This window comes from Takifugu rubripes, chromosome 21 (genome assembly GCF_901000725.2).
Source record: "Takifugu rubripes chromosome 21, fTakRub1.2, whole genome shotgun sequence".
Classification (NCBI taxonomy): Eukaryota; Metazoa; Chordata; class Actinopteri; order Tetraodontiformes; family Tetraodontidae; genus Takifugu; species Takifugu rubripes.
Genome location: NC_042305.1, coordinates 3,678,969 through 3,694,957, shown reverse-complemented (window position 1 = coordinate 3,694,957; position 15,989 = coordinate 3,678,969). Strand labels below are relative to the sequence as shown.

The following is a 15,989-nucleotide window of genomic DNA, read 5'->3' as shown; positions in this document are numbered from 1 at the left end:
CAACAGCACATTACCTCTCGAAACCGCTTGAAATCTGCTCTGTCAATCAGCCTAATAGTGGTAAAAGAGGGGACGGCGTTTCGTCTCCATAAACAGAGACGACAGACTCTCTGGAAGCTGTGCGTGTCTGAGGACTTGCCACGATGGAAAACCTGCAGTAAGGGTGGCCTGTAAAAGCCCCACTCCTCAACCAACATGGAAAACCAAGTGCTCACTCAGCAGAGCGCAGAACCACATTTCCTGAACCTCCAAACTGGTGTGTATTGTTCTTTCACATCTGTGAAAATCCATGTCCTCGTGTATCTAAAGGGACCCTTCTTAAACCACCCTGGGCTCCCACCAGCCAGACTCGCTGCACATTCTTAGTAAACCTGATCCCACCGCGCTACAAAGTCCCCACGGGGAATTTCGAACAACGTTTTCATGGGTTCCGATGCAAAAAGTAAGCATCCCCGAAGAAACAGGACCACCTGCTACAGTGATTCAGACTTCCTGTTAAATGTGCTGGCAGGAAGTTTTCCCTGGTTATGAAACAGACTCTTCTGACCCACATAAGCAAACAGGACCATGACTAAGGCGTTTGGCTATTTCTTTTGGGTAATTCTTCAAACCTGACAGTTTGGGCTTGGGAAATGAGAGTCTGGAAAATTTTTGCAGACTACTGTACCAGACAGCAGATGAACGACGTGCGTATGAGGGAGCCACCGCGCCGCAAACACACGAATGAATGAATCCAGATAGACACAATGACGCATGAACCTCAACCTCAACCTCAACCTGAGCGAGCTCATCCAGGCTCTGACCATCTCCTGCCATCAAACCGCTTCCGCACCGTACTGGTTAAAGTGGGAAACCTGCACAATAAGGCTGCACCTGAAGTCAAAACCCAGCCTGTAATGAGAGAATGAAGATAACTGCTCAACAGTTGTGGGATTTGTTTTCTTGTTTCAGGCTGTTCCTCGGGAAGTCAATAAAAGCCCTCTCTGTCTCGGCCGGTCACGTGTCGCATTCGTCCCACTCAGCCTGCGATCTCCTCACGAGCAGCTGTGAAGGCACGAGAGTCGAACCGTCTGAATCTCAACTGGCCGAGCGACAGGGAGCAACACTGACGCTGCGTCTGTGCTTGGCGAATACTACAACGTGGCAGCGTTTATTGCAACCAGACTGCGCGCTCGTCTTCATCCAGACTACGTGGACCATGTGGTTATTTCCTAGATTAAACCAGAGATTATTAACAAAGATTTGTTACTTCGTGGGGGTGAACCTGTGTAAAAACTAGGCTTATGTCCCCCGTAACACCTTCATCCACGATTTACCCACTGTGTAAATTTCCATTCAAGGCATTGACAGTATCAACATTCCCGGAAGGACTACTTTAACCTCTCCTTGACCTCTCCTCTCTTTGGAAGTGGGGGGGTTGCTCGCAGGGGTCCGCTTCATCCCACCACCTTTAACCGACTCTGGAAGCGGAACAGGATGGTGGGAGGCTGAATGGCGTCGCCCACCGTTACGTTGGGGCGCTTCAAAAGGCAGCCCTCAACGACGGTGGGAGATTTTAAGTAACCGAACACGATTTTGCGGATTAGCTTAAGCAGAGCGGGTGTGTACAATGGTGTTCAAGTCCCTGTTCAGAGCTTTCAAAGCGACATTTGACATTTGTCTCTGCCTTGAACCTCAAATCGATGTGCAACACTCACGCGCAATCAAACTAAATCGCCCCAAAATCATGATGCGTCTGCATATAAAATCACCCCCCCCCTCCTTCTCTCCGCTTCATTTCTAAGCAATGATCCCTCTGTCTTCCTGTCACAACTCACCACATGTTATTGGAGCCCTGACGAGCGCTCGCTCAGCAAAACCACAACAGTGAACACGGTGGAACATTTAACAGTGAGATCCCAGAAATTCCTCCAATAAAAAAAAACACACACCGGCGTCTTTTTCCACATGATTCATTCACTTCTCTCCAAACTGCTGCTGTGAAATGATGGTGATCCATGTGGGGCTTTTGTGGGAGATTGAGTCATTAAGAACTATTTTAAAAATAAAAAGGCTTTCAGTGCGACGACGCAGCTCTGAATCGTTTAATTTAAGAGCGGAACTCTTGAATTTAGTTGTTTCTCCAGCGTCCAGCAGATCCCTGGCGTGGGGGTGTTCCAATGTTCTCATGGTTTTGCTTTTCAAGTTTTACCAAAAACTTCGGACTACAGGGAACTTGCAGGAAACATTTCAGGGATGGATGAGGCGGAATTTTCCCTCACACACTGGAAACTTTAGCTTGTGAGGTGTGTCTGTGTTGCCAGATTTCATAGCTTTTCCCAAAACATTTGTTTGCCTTCTTCGTCGTACATGAAGATCACAGGTCAAAACCTGTAATCGATGCGCTTCGCTCCCTCTCTGTGGCATGAGTCAGTCACAATTCATCTCGTTTCATTAGCTTTTTAAAGCTACTTGCTAATAGGTCGCTGCAACAGGTCATGTTCTTGACTCTACTGGACGTTCTGGAGCTCCAGTCTCACTTTGAATGAGGAAGATATGAACAACAGAGAAAAAATGCGTCTAATGGGAAAAGGAGCGGTTTCTAAGAAGTCAACAGATGCTCCCCTTTCTTCTGGTTTTTGTTAATATGTCGTGCCAACTCAGCAAAACACGCTCAGCGCAACTCAAGTAGGACTTGACTCAACCGTTCAAGCAGGCAAAGATGATGTGGAGATTGTTTGATGAATGGCTTTGTCCTGCCAGAACTCTCTTAAATCAGCACATACGCCACCTCCAGTACATAAATGACACCATATTCCTGTGTCGAGAGACGCTACCTGATTGATCCTCATCGCCAGGACTTCCGGCAATGACATCAGAATGTCAGTAAATGGGAGTGAGACCTTGAATTCCTGGAGAAGAACAAAGCAGACGTCAGCTGCAAGTATACCGAGCTCCCAAAGGCAAATGAGAATTAGGATGTGGTCACAAAGAATCCAGCCGCAGTAAGACGGATCCTGAAGTATCAGCTGAAGTATCAGTATCATTGGAACAAAGTTGGAGGCTTCATCTCCTCAGAGCAGCCGAAAAGAGACCGACCACAATGCACGAGACCCCAAATGCAGATGCCCGTGGCGAACATGGACTGGTGGCTCCGGGGTCGGTGTGGAAGGACCCTTAAACGATAGTGAGAGTGAAAGAAAGAGCTACAACGATGGAGAAAGTAATTGGTGATCAGGGCGCTCCCATTGGTTTATATACGCATTATTATACATATATAAACTTGCATAGGCAATGATTTACATCCCAGTGAGGGAGAGAAAGAGTCTAACAAGGTATATTACTGTGACCATCAACACTGAAACACTGCTGATTCTGGTGTTGTTGCATAAGAAATGGGAAAAAAAGAACAAACCAAAACAGAGCTAACCTGCATCTCAACAACAGGGGAAACAGGCCAGTGAAAAGCTAAACCACCTGTAGGGCAGCAACAGATGAGCCTACTGTTAGAAGTTAAGGCTAAATTCCATTTTAAATGATGTCGAGTTCATCTGTGTTTACGCCGCTGCTTTCAGGTCAGAGCGATTAAAACTTGTAAACTGTCCCAAAGACGACTTCCACAACATGTGTTTGCTTTAATCTTCGACATTTCCAGTTTAAACCAAACCGATCTTTGCTATTTACTCTTTTATATAACCGCCACCCTCACAGATGCTCAGTCGTGTGCATGTGTGCTCATCCGAATCCTTGGTGAGTTTAGGCTTTTTTGTTCTCGCTGGGGCAGCTCTGTGGGCCCCTGGAGCCGCCATGTCCTGCAGGCGCGGGTGCTCTCCTCAGGTCATAGGTTAACATGCCTAAATTATCACTTTAAATATTTCCCAGAGTGTTTTCACACACTTGTGTGGTCTGCTTCAGCGGACTCTGTCACTACACATTCTCAGGAGATCTTAACCTCGCAGTATTAAAAGGTCTCTTATTTGTTTCGGAAAAGCAAATGCAAGAATGACTGCAGGTGCCACAGCGGGAGGCTTTGTTGAATCCTTTTTTCACAACTGCCCAGCAGAAAAGACAAGAGAAAACATCCAGAGGTGAACATCTCCATTTATCTCAAGTCAAATTGGCTCAAACATTGTGTATTTAGCTTCCAACAGCTTTAAACGTTAAGGTTATCGAGGTGAAAGGGGCCTTTTCCGTTTATTCTGTAGCGCCCTCTGCAGGATCGGGCCTGCCTGCACACCACTCACCTTTAACTCAGGACGCATAATTCTAATTTTATCTTTAGCTGCAACATTTACACTGTGGAGATTCTCTTTCTGCTGTGGGCAAAATCGACATACTGAACACAAACATAAAGAAGAAGAAGACAGTTTTTGTCACAGACACAACAAAGTCAATTTAAGAGCCAAATCAGCATCTTTATTTTACAAATGCATTATTCTATGGACACTTTTTTATATCATAAAAAAAGCTATTTACAAGCTTAAGAACCAAATCAAGCAGCGCAGAATGATTATGAGTAAAATATATAATTTGAATAAATATATTTTATTTCATGCTAAAATAAATTCATAAATGGCAATAGATACGTCAGCTGTAGCTAGCTTCATTTACTTCATAGTTGTACAAAAACAGTAGAGTTCTGAGGTTCACAGTTGGGTTGTGAGGTTGTGTGTAGAGTGGATAAAACAGGAGTCAGGGCACCTGTATGCTCATGCCGGGGCTTTTAGTCTCTGAGGCTCCTTGAGCTGTCGGCTCTGTGGAAAACATGGGCTCATTGAAACCTTGAGGCAGATTGGGAACCACTGACTGAGGACTTGTTTTCCCACCTGAAGAGAAGTGCACTATTAAACTACGGACATAGTGTGTACGTCCATTGAGACCATTTTAATCGTGTAACCCTGAGTTCTACGGTTTTTGCCCTGTCATCAAATGTGTGAGCCGCAGAGGCTGTGGCGTGGAGCTTAGGGAATCGTGCGAGGAGAAGAAAGACACTAGCGGGACTGACGAGTTCCCCTCCGATTCCCGAGTCGCCGCGGCTACAGTCCCAGAGCTCGAGGGGCCTTCGCGACATGATGACAGGCTGCGCGCTCCCAAACAGTGGCGATACAGCCCATAATCCCTTTCGCCCTGTATCACAGCTGGAGGTGCGACTGACAGTGCCACCAGTCTTAAGACTGAACCACAATCGTGCCCAGCAGTTTCCCGACTACCACTTTTTCGAGTGACAAGAAGCGATGCCGCTTTCCTTTTCGTCAGTTTGTTTTCTTTCAAGTCACCTGTTGAACGTTTTTAGAAAGCATATATATATATATATATATATATATATATATTTAAAACCACATCAAATTGTTCCAGTCCTACGCCCACGTCCTGACATTCACTTGGTTGTCTATGTAACAGGCCGATGTATGGCTAGGTCTGATGAAGCCGATAAGCCACTTTTAAAAAGGTTATTGCTTCTTGTAACAATACACAGTGGACAGAAACTGACAGAAAATCTATGGAAGACTCAAGTTTGTTATTAAGCCTGTATCAGTGTTTGTAAACTACCTGAAGTGAGTTTATTATTATATATGTGGAAAATAAACAAACAAAAAAACAAAAGTAGTCTGGCAGCCTTCCCTGTAAACGTGTTTGATGACTGGGGGCCCAACGATGGTCTCCTGTTCCAGGTTGAGGGGTGGAACCGAGAGCCCGGGTTTCTCTGGGTGGGGTCGTTTTAAAGCATCGAAACAGTTCAACGCGTATTTGGATTGGCTGCAAAACTGGAATCGTCTCGCTTTTAGCAGCGTGGAGAGGAGGAAGCTGCAGCGGAGCAGCTCTCCTCACCCCTGCGTGCTTCTTATTCAGGAGCTTCGTTGGGGGTCGCAGAGGTCTGGAGATATTAGCTTTACAGAGGATTTCCCTTCTACGTAGCATAAACTACGTGACGTCACTCCAATAATGCTTCAAGTGTTGATACGATAGATAAGGACAATATGGGATCATCCGCCTCGCCTCTATACAAGATACAGTTCAACAGCGGAGGCCAAAACTATTTGGATTTTTGGAATATTTGCCCACAATTCTGCCAAATGCTTCCATCACTGACGAATCCTGATGGAAGCAAAGGCTCACCACTGCTGATTAGTAGCCTGTGGTACTCATGGAATCTATTCAGGCTGGCCTTATTATCAAATTTAATGAAACTATTTGGATTGTAAATCTTAAGTAGGACACCCTGGAATTCTGCCAAGATGACTGTTGCTGATCTGGACTCTTTGGGAGTTGATGTCCCGGGGAAGACGGTTGAGGGGCTCTTCATCATGGTGGGCTTCCAGGGCCAGAAGAAGCCCTTTAATCAAGGAGCCTTTGGAAGGCCATGGTGGGTTTTGGAAGCCTGCCCTGCTTTCTTATGAGGCTGGACTGGAACTGTTGGGCACAGTCACCCCAAAGCCGGAGAACGCAGTTCCCACAGCTCAACATGGTGGTGGGAGCATCATGGTGAGGGGCTGTTTGGCAGTATCAGGCACAGGGAGCCTCGTCTGGCCCCATGGCAACATGACAAATGAAAATGATGTGGCCGTCTAAAGGGATCATTTGAAGACATCTGCTCTCAGGCAGTTCAGGTCAATGCTGGGTCTTCCAACAAGACAGTGACACACCGACAGTTGTTCAAGAACACCGAAACCAAGGTCCTGGAGAGGTCCGCGCAGAGCCCAGGGCTCTCAATCATACTGCGAATCTGTGGGTGGTCAAAGTGAACACACACGCTTGGAAGCCATGCGAACGGGACCAGATGGGACAATTTGAAATTGCATAAGAGACCAAAATGGCCCCTAGAGACACGTACGACCTTCACAGAGCCACTCGTTGAGGACGCTGTCCTCTGACCATTAACAGCCAAGGGGCCCAGGATTTTAGCTGTGTCATCGTTGCCTGCTTTTTGTTTCAGCTCCATGCACCAATTTTCCCATGAAGAAATCAAGGATTTTGCCTGATTTTACAATCATCTTGGCCCCACCTGTACTGTACTGAGTAGACAGTTTTTGATAAAGTCGTAGACCGCATTTATGGCCACTGGCCTGGAAAATGGCTATTATTTTGGGGCCATATAACCCAGCTCATTGAGAGGTTCAAGTGGTGGTTTGATGGATGAGGCCTCTCCTAAAACACCACTGGTGTAAGATCCCTCTGTTGCTAATATCTCAAAACCTTAGCAGCAACCGTGGAAGAACAGAGAAAAACAACAGAATATGTTGGCTAACTGTCCCACAGGTTTGAAAGACCCCCCCCACAAAGTGACTGGGGAGACTTAAAGTGTAATTTCTTTAGGTTTTTGGATGGAATTTGTATTCACTATGAAACAAAAACTTTAAGTGCGCAATCATCAAAAATCTAGAAAAAAAAAAACTAGCTTTAAAAAAAGGCAATTTTATACAATTTGTGGTTCAGCGACGTGCAATTAAGCTACAGCATAATTGGGTTTGTTTTTCTCTCCAAATCTAGTTTTAATTAAAGAATCTGTTGCGTCACTAATAGACGCTTAAAGGAGAGAAGACGGCTTTTTTCCTGCATCTCCTTCCATCACCGAAACACTAGAAATGGTGGGAGATTGCTAGGATTGTCCTTCGTGGTCGCATTAGCGGCAGACATTTCAGCACGGTCGCAAAACGACAGCGTGGACCGAGAAGCTCCGCGTTGGCTGATTGTGGCTAAACCCAAAAACAGTTGCTTACCATGAATTCCTTCCTTACAGAATCATCCGTCTTTTCTTTAATCTCTCTGATCGTCTCTCGTAGTTCATTCAAAAATGAAGGAGGCACAGGAATGTAAGTGCCAGAATTGAAAATGTGGCAAGGCACTGTGTTTAAAATGCCACTTTTTGTGTGATTTTTTTTTTTTTTTTGTCAAACTGGGTTCAAACCACTACAATCCCTATTGCACACATTTGACATTGTCCTCTCTCGTATGGCTTCATGTAGCATGTTTTACATTTCGGCAAATTCCAATTTCACGTGACTGATTGATCAAGGCTTTGAAATGTACACCAATTGCAAATAGAAATAAACTCATCTTAGGTTAAAATTAGCCTCCTGTTCCTCTTAAAGAGCATTCAGGTAAGTAACACAGTCGATAATCACCGTAAAAAGGAAAAAAAAAAAGAGAAAAAAAAAATCTGTCTTTGGTGAGAACTCTTGGCACGAAAAAACGTTTGTGGTGTGTATCTATCAGTCACACTAATATAAGGTGGTGTAGTTTCATATAGGTGTATTAACTGTCTGTCTGATCGAGCGAGGTGCTGAACCAGTCGTTCTATAGATGACAGAAAGTACATTCAAAGTATTATGGAAGTGATGGGAAATTTGACTTGATCTATTCTTGCACAAAGAGAAAAAGAAAAACTAGCTATAACCGATATTTGCAAAAAGTCCCTACTAAGGTTTGAAAAGTAGAAAATCATTAGAAAATTAGCATAGACTAGGGGGGGGGGGGGGGGGGTAGTTGGATGGATGGGAAACTAAATGGTAGGTCAGCGAAAACAACAAAAATATATATCTTTGTATATATCCACCTCCTGAAGTCTTGAGGGGCAGTTTAACCTTAAAAACAGATCTTTAATGCTATTTATGGAGACGACTATTTGCTGCCTACATTTGGAAATATCCATCTTTTCTTAAATATGCTGGAACATTAGTAGCTTTCTTTTTCATTTCAGCCTCCACACCCACAAACTAACAACATCCCCATCCTAATCCTGATCCCGATCCCAACCATAAAATACAAAGGTCCCAAACGTAATGCACAGCAGCAGTAATCCCAGTAAACCAGCTAAAACAGCAGCTGGACAAGATCTCTGCCACACTGACCGACTCTGCAAAGTGCGTCGATACTTTGGATCACCGCTCGCCCTCTCCTCCTTAATCCATCCCTCTATCTACGCTTCAAAAAGTAGGTCGGACCAATGCCGAAAACAAAGAGGAAACACACCTAAAAGCATAATCAAAGAATGTGGAAGAAGCAGTGTGATAAAATGGCTGAGATTCCTTTGATCTTTTTCATTTGCATATTATTGAAACTAGGTTCAGTGAACAGATCCAGAGCTGTCCCTACGGTTCCTTGCAGACCATTAGCCATCCTGTCTCTATTAGACACATAAAAGTGAGCTTACAAGCCTACCCCAGGACACAAAAATTAATCAAATAAGAACAAAATAAACTTTTCAGTTTCTGTAAGTCAGTAATGAGAGTAAAGAGGAACAAAAAAAACAAACAACTTAAATGAATGTGGACATTACTTCACCCATTACATGGACGACAGTAGGACTTGGCCTCAAGTGAGAGCTCCAGTAGTGATGAGATATAGAAAGAGTTTGGTGAAACCAGCAAAACTCGTAAAGTATGGAGGGGCCATTCTCTCTCTACTGTCACTATTGGCAAAAACATACAAGAAAGCTAACAAATGTAATGCACTCCTAGCATAGCACCTTCTTAAGCATTAGTTTAACCTGGCTGACCATTAAAAAAATTGGACAATTTGTTCCAAATCCATGCAGTCGGCAAGGAATCGTTTCATTTAGTATCAAGGCTTCGTGTTGCGAAAAAGATCCTTTACACTGTAAAGTTTACGCTGTAAAGTTTACAGGGTTTGGCAAAAACAGAGGTGTGCACAAAATGTGTAACGGTTAAATGAGGTGAACATGCCTGGTAGGTTCTTGGCTATGAGGTAGAACCCGGTGAGTTTTACTGAGTTAAAATACTGTCCTTGTTTGTAGTTGAATCGTGAGGTACTGATGTCACACCAAGCTTTGCACCGGCAGGAAAAAATAAAAATAAAAAAATAAAATCAATCATTGTGTGTAAGTGGCCTCTTGTGGCCGAGTGTGCAAAATCAGGTCAGGTAAAAAGGTGATATGACGAGCATTTTACCAGAGCTTTCACATTATCAATTATTGCAACATGCCTATATAACTTTGTAAATATGTTTGTAAAAAACAGGAAAAGATAAAATCAATTCGAGGGTCTTGATTGTTGCGACCGCCTCAAATATATAATGTGGCTCCCTTTGCTTGAAAGAATCAAATTTCTATAAAGCACCCTTTTTTTCTTTCTCCCCCCCCCCCTCCTCCTTCGTCTAACTTGCCCAAATATGACAGAAACCCCTTAAAAGAAGAAACATCCATAGTGGAGGGAGTTGATTCAGAAAGATAGGAGAACATTTTAAAGCTTCCTTAACCTGAAGCCGGGGCTAAAAATCACATCTGGACGCTTGAGCTTCCTCTGGACTGCATTTTGAACTCTCCTCCACATCGTTAGCTGGTGCCTCTTCTGCATATTGTGCCTCAAAGGCCAGGCCTTCGGGGGGATCCCCAAGGTCCTTCTGACTGGATCCTCTCTCCAGCCGCTCTGGAGAATCTATATGATTGCCGATCTCGGACGCCCCCATGTGCTTCTTCCTCAGGTGCTGGTTGAGGGTGCCCTGGAACGGGAAGCACTTGCCACAGATCTGACAGTGGAAGGGCTTGTTGTCCGTGTGGCCACGGATGTGGTACTCTAGCTGGTCTTTCCTGGTGTACTTCTTGCCACAGAACTTGCAAACAAAAGGGGTGATGCCCATGTGCAGGCGCATGTGGCGATCCAGGCTGCCCTTCTGGTTGAAGCTCTTCCCACAGTAGACGCAAATGAGTCTCTCGTTGTGGGGGTACCACTGGCTGTGCAGGCTGCGCTCGCGCACGTCGTTTTCCAGTCCCGCGGGGGCCGCAGGCAAGTCGCCGTCTTCTGAGCCCAGCTTGAAATGACTCAGCATTCCCGACGGGATGGCCAGCGGGCGCTTGGCCCGGGCTCGTCCACCTCTGTAGCCACTGAGGATGGAGCGGGACGGACTGGAACTGCTCAGGTTGACAAAGCACGGGGAGGACAGCCCTGAGTAGGAATAGGTAGCCGACTGAATGATGGGCCCGTAAGAACCCACGCTGACAGCCAGCACCTGTTCTCCATCCACCAGCTCTGTGTGGTAGCCATCGTCGCCCGCTGAAGAGCTATCCGAGTAGGTGGGCCTGTCGACCTTCTCGACCTTGACGTGAACGTCCGTCACTTGCCCGTCTTTCCCGATCAGCTCCACCTGTTCGGTCTCTCCCTCAGCGGGAGCGTCGTGCTCCGACACGCTGTCGCTGCTGGCCCGGTCCGACTGCCCCTCTTCCTGGTGCGGTCGGCCCCGGGAGAGGCCCTTCCCTGCCAGCTCCATGCGCACCTCTTGTCCTGCTTGGTTCTGTCGGGAGTAGTAAGGGGGGGAGATCTGGGTAGGGTTCACAAAGAGGTTGCTGTCGTCCACCCCGTTGTGGCTGCTCTGCAGCTCCTCGTTCCCTGGGCTACCGATGCTAACTGGGACACTGATCTTGGAGTGGATGCTCTCTAGGATCTGGGTGCATTTGTCAATGATGGCCTGCATCTGGAGAAAGCTGGCAGCGGTGAGGAAACTGATGATGTCCTTAAGTTGCAGGGACATGTGACCCGTGTAGCAGAACGCGAGAAGCTGTTCGAACACCGCGGGGCTTTTGATGACCGAGATGGAAAGGCCGCTCATGGTGCTGAGGGCTGAGTGGTCGCGGAAGTACGGGGAACTAGCTGCCAGGACAGCCTTGTGGGCTCGAAAGGGTTGCCCCTGGATGTGAACAATGATGTCACACAGCTTGCCCTGCAGCCGGAGCTCATTCAGCTGCGTCAGAACGGTGTTCCTGAACTCCGGCACATCAAACTCGATGTAGCTGCCGTCATCCATCTCTTGAATATGCTTCTCCAGTTTGCCGGTGGCCTGGAGAGGAAAAAAAATAATGTAAAAAAATATATCGGCTGGTGTGTACATTTAGAAATAACATCATTTTCCCTTCCAGTTCCCTAAACAAGAGTGTGCCGTGTAATGAGTCGAAGCTATAGCGCCCCCTGGTGGACAAACAGCGCAACCTCAACACCCACAACATGGTTAAATGGGGTTTTTATATATACAGTATTTTAATTTTACATTTATCAGCAGTAATATGGCCGATACAGATAGCAGGCAAATAAATTTAACCCAAGTGTGCCAGCTACCTGCTGCTAGCTGGCCTGGGGTTACTCCCTGATCGAGGCGGCTACGTGACAGCTGTGTGTTACCGTTAGAAAAATAACCCAAGTACATGTAGCGTTTGATGTCTGATCATAGATCAAGGCCAAGGAGCCGTAATCATGAAGCAACCTACGAAACAAGCATTTCACATATTATATACATATAAAATAAAGAATAAATTGCAATATAGCCAGAAGCAAAATGGTAGCCAAGGCTAACTGGGCGGCTTCCTGTGCACCCAGCGGTGAGTGTACGTGTGTTCTGATGTTCTGATCCGGTCATCTAGCAACACCCAGAACCCCCATGATGTCACATGACTCTATGTTTAAACAAAGCAGCCGCAGCTCAGGCTGTTATGGAGAACTTCTTTCCTCTACATATAGCATAGCTAACGTTTTCATTTCTCCTCCCGCCCCTTTTCCTGATAAATAATAAACAACCTATGATTTCACAGCATATCTCTGCCTTTGTTGCACGCCCAGGTTGCCTCGGTGGCGTAGCTTAGCAACACTGACAGCTCTTTCTACTGGTCAGGAGACGCGAGTGTTAGCATTGGGCTAATTTCCTGTTTACTGGACAACCATAAACAAAGCTGAGGCGACTCATTCAGAAGACTAGGATGGTTGTATCAGATATTAATTCTGAAAACGTAAACTTTGGGTTAAAAACTCTAAGCTGACTTAGTGATGCTACGCTAGCGGTTTTGATGAGAAATGGTGTAGCACCAGCGCTATGCACGTGCATTCAATGTTCCTTTCGCAAGTGCGACATAATTGCCACTGCAAAGCCCTGCGTGTTCTCATTTTCTCTGTATATTGGTACACACACACACACACACACACCTAGGGGAAATTCAGACTTTCCAATCTCATGACTGTGCGGATTTTTCCTGGTTGGTAGGAGGAAAAAAGAGTACCATGGGGGGGAGAACCCACGCAGACAGGAGGAGAAGAGGCAGTGCAGTTGCATGGAGGTGACGGTGCTAACTACTGCACCCCCCCATCTCCAACCCTCCCCTGAAGGAGTTGCCCCAGGGGTCCCTCGGGCCTTTCCCTAAGAAACAACCAAAAGAGACCAGGAGGCCGGGGGCCGGGGTCTGTAGGGAACGGGTTCTCGGACAAAATTCGCACTGTTCAGGTACCCTTGAGCAAGTTAGCGCATCCCCAAATGCTCCAGCATCCTTGCTGTGACCCCCACAGAGGGTTCAAGGGGTCATGGAGCAGAAAAGAGAGCAGCCTCATGCTAGAGCGCACCTGGCGATCAGCCGCAGGTGGCCGCTTCCAAACACGAGATCTTTGTGGTCCGGCTAAAAAAATGACGAGCTGTCGATCGTTAGCTTTCGTCGATCGTTAGCCTTCCACTTAAAAGCTGCGTCGTCAGCAATTCTTCGTACACGTTCCAAATACGAGGACGTGCAATAAGGGGAAAGACACGATTAAACTAGCGTCTTCCTCAGCTCTTCAGCCCATCTGTCGCGCCTTTGCTCTGCTCGAGCGCCCCCAGGTGGACGGGGGGAGTAGCGCCTTATAATGCGAAATTTACAGCATATTTATTAATAACTCGAATTATATACAGTTCAAAAGACTAAACTAAGGCTGCAGTTACACAGGTTTCCACATTAATAGCAAACCTGTTCGCTACACAGATGACAGCATATACAGGCACGTGCACAGAGCACCACCAGGACAGTAGGGGGCAGTAATGAGCCAGACAGTCGGATGCAAGCCGACATGGGGCAACAGTTCACTGCGGCGTAAAGGGGCTCCAGCTAACGCGCTCAAGGGATTCCTTTGCCGTGTGCAATGAAAGAGTCACATTATTAGCAACGATCCAAGTTTAAACAGGACATACAGGAAAAACCTGAATGGGAGGTTGGTTCACCCCCGCTGGCAAAATGGGACATCACACAAGCACTTATACCTCACAGCGGCCTCCACTTTGTAACTTATTAAAATGGAAACTTAAACGTAGACGTAAAAAGTGTAACATATGGAGGGACATATGTAGGACACCGTCTTCCTGATTAGCAGAGCGGAGGACACGCTGAGGTGTTTCCACCATCACTGTTTTGGGGAAGTGGTTTAAACCAAATTAATTTTACTGCTAAGCCACAAAAAGAGAAATAAGGCAACAGGACGGAGGGTGAAGCCACAACGGCTTCATTTTATTATGAGAAACCTTGAAATCCGCTTCTGAACAGGACACATAGGTGCATGTGGTTCACCAGGGGTCCTCAGGAGGAACGTCCCAAACCCAACATGCAGTTTCTCGCCCTCCTGCAACTTGATCCACTTTGCTGCTCCACTTTGTCAATAATATGTTGCACATTTCAGGTGTTTGGATCCGGCTACCGTTGCAGATGCACCGCCGAGATAAGAGAAGGGGCGGCGGAAAACCTGCTATCAAAGCCGGGGCAGGCGAGGCGCGTCCCGGGCTGGGCTCCACGGTCAACTCGGCCCTGGCTGCCTTGGCTCGTTCGCGGCTGCCAGCTTCGACATTGACAACATTAATGTCTCATTTACTGTCGGTCCAGCATGCTCACGGCTACCACAGCGAGCACGAATATTTCGAATTTTCCACGCATACCACACTGCTAGTGGAGAGTTACGAATAACACACGCAGAGCTAAAGGATCGTGTTAACGCAGCTTCCTTCCAAGAGTTTTGCTCGCCACATCCCCTTGTTTACCTTCTCCGGTACTTCTCATTTTGAAAGTAATTTGCTAAGAGGTTATTGTTTTAATACATTACATCGACGACGTGGGCCGAACCACCCAGTCAAGCACCGACTACTGCGAGTTAGCTTCGAGTCGATCACTTCTATGGGCAACGCTGACTTTCTTACACTTAGCTCTGTCTAATAAGGTGGATGATTTTCGCCCCATTATCAAGTTTGTTTCCCGTAACACTAAGGTGGCGCTATGTAACCATTTATTAGTCCTATTCCACCGTCGAAAACAGGTCGGAGCTGTCAGCTGTCACACGAAATGCTACTCGTCCAACTCGCTTATGCTAACACTTAGCGCTAGCGCCGTAGCGGCACAGCCATGCTAACTAGCGGCTAATGCTAACTAGCATGCGTTCTCAAACGGCCGCGGCATTACCTGCAACATAAACGCAAACACGCCCGAGTACGGTAACACTTTGCGGTGACCAAACCAAAGGTGCCCCCCCCTCCCGCCTCCAAACGTACCGTCTTCCAGATTAACATGAAACGTTGTCCATTCCCCTCCGTAGTTCGCTAACTCCACAGCCAGGCCTCCCCCCCTCTCCGGTCCAGATGTGTCAGACAGTTGCTGCTGCAATTTTTGCATCAACAGGAAGTGTTCTTTTGGCTCTTTGCATTCAATCTAACAGCCTGTTTTGCAGCAGCCCCTCCCTGTCTCACGCTCGTCTATATCTCGGGATGGTGCAATATCTGCGGGACCTGGATGCGTGGTGATGAGTCCAGAAGCTGGAAAACGGGAGTTTCGAACCGCAACTGGATGATACGACTCTTATCTTGTGACTTTGATACAAATGAGCCTCGTCTGCTTCCAATTTTCTGCACTGGAAGTTTGAGAGAATTATTAAATGATTTCGTGTATATGCAACACTAAATTCTACATTCCATCCCCCTTATTTTTTTTAAAAGAAAAAGAAAAATAGTCAGATCTAACCGAACCTGTCCATATAGTTTGGACCTGTAATGTAAAACTCAAATGTCGGACAGCACTTTTTGCACATGGCGCACGTCATTTTCTGCATTTCCGACCCCCTCCTGGTGTTTTCAGCGTCCCCCGAAACACGAATGTTTGACTTTGGTGGGGAAAAATGTGGTTTTAAAAGGTAAAACTCTTCGACGCCTTCAGAGCTCGGCCGACAGGGGGCGCCACAGGCATGCAGCACCGCCGAAGGTCCGAGAGTCGCGGCTTCAAAGCATCAAAGAAA

At 46.6% G+C, this 15,989-nt stretch overlaps 1 protein-coding gene across 1 annotated transcript; it reads right to left on the bottom strand.

Moving 5' to 3' along the window:
• Positions 1 to 4,374: 4,374 nt before the first annotated feature.
• On the bottom strand, positions 4,375 to 15,542 carry zbtb34 (zinc finger and BTB domain containing 34). Its single transcript, XM_011615201.2, has 2 exons — positions 15,253 to 15,542; positions 4,375 to 11,769 (listed from the first exon to the last, which is right to left on the bottom strand). Exons 1-2 carry the CDS (start codon positions 15,268 to 15,270, stop codon positions 10,207 to 10,209), a joined length of 1,581 nt encoding a protein of 526 aa, XP_011613503.1. The 5' UTR covers positions 15,271 to 15,542; the 3' UTR covers positions 4,375 to 10,206.
• Between the last annotated feature and the right edge of the window lie 447 nt (positions 15,543 to 15,989).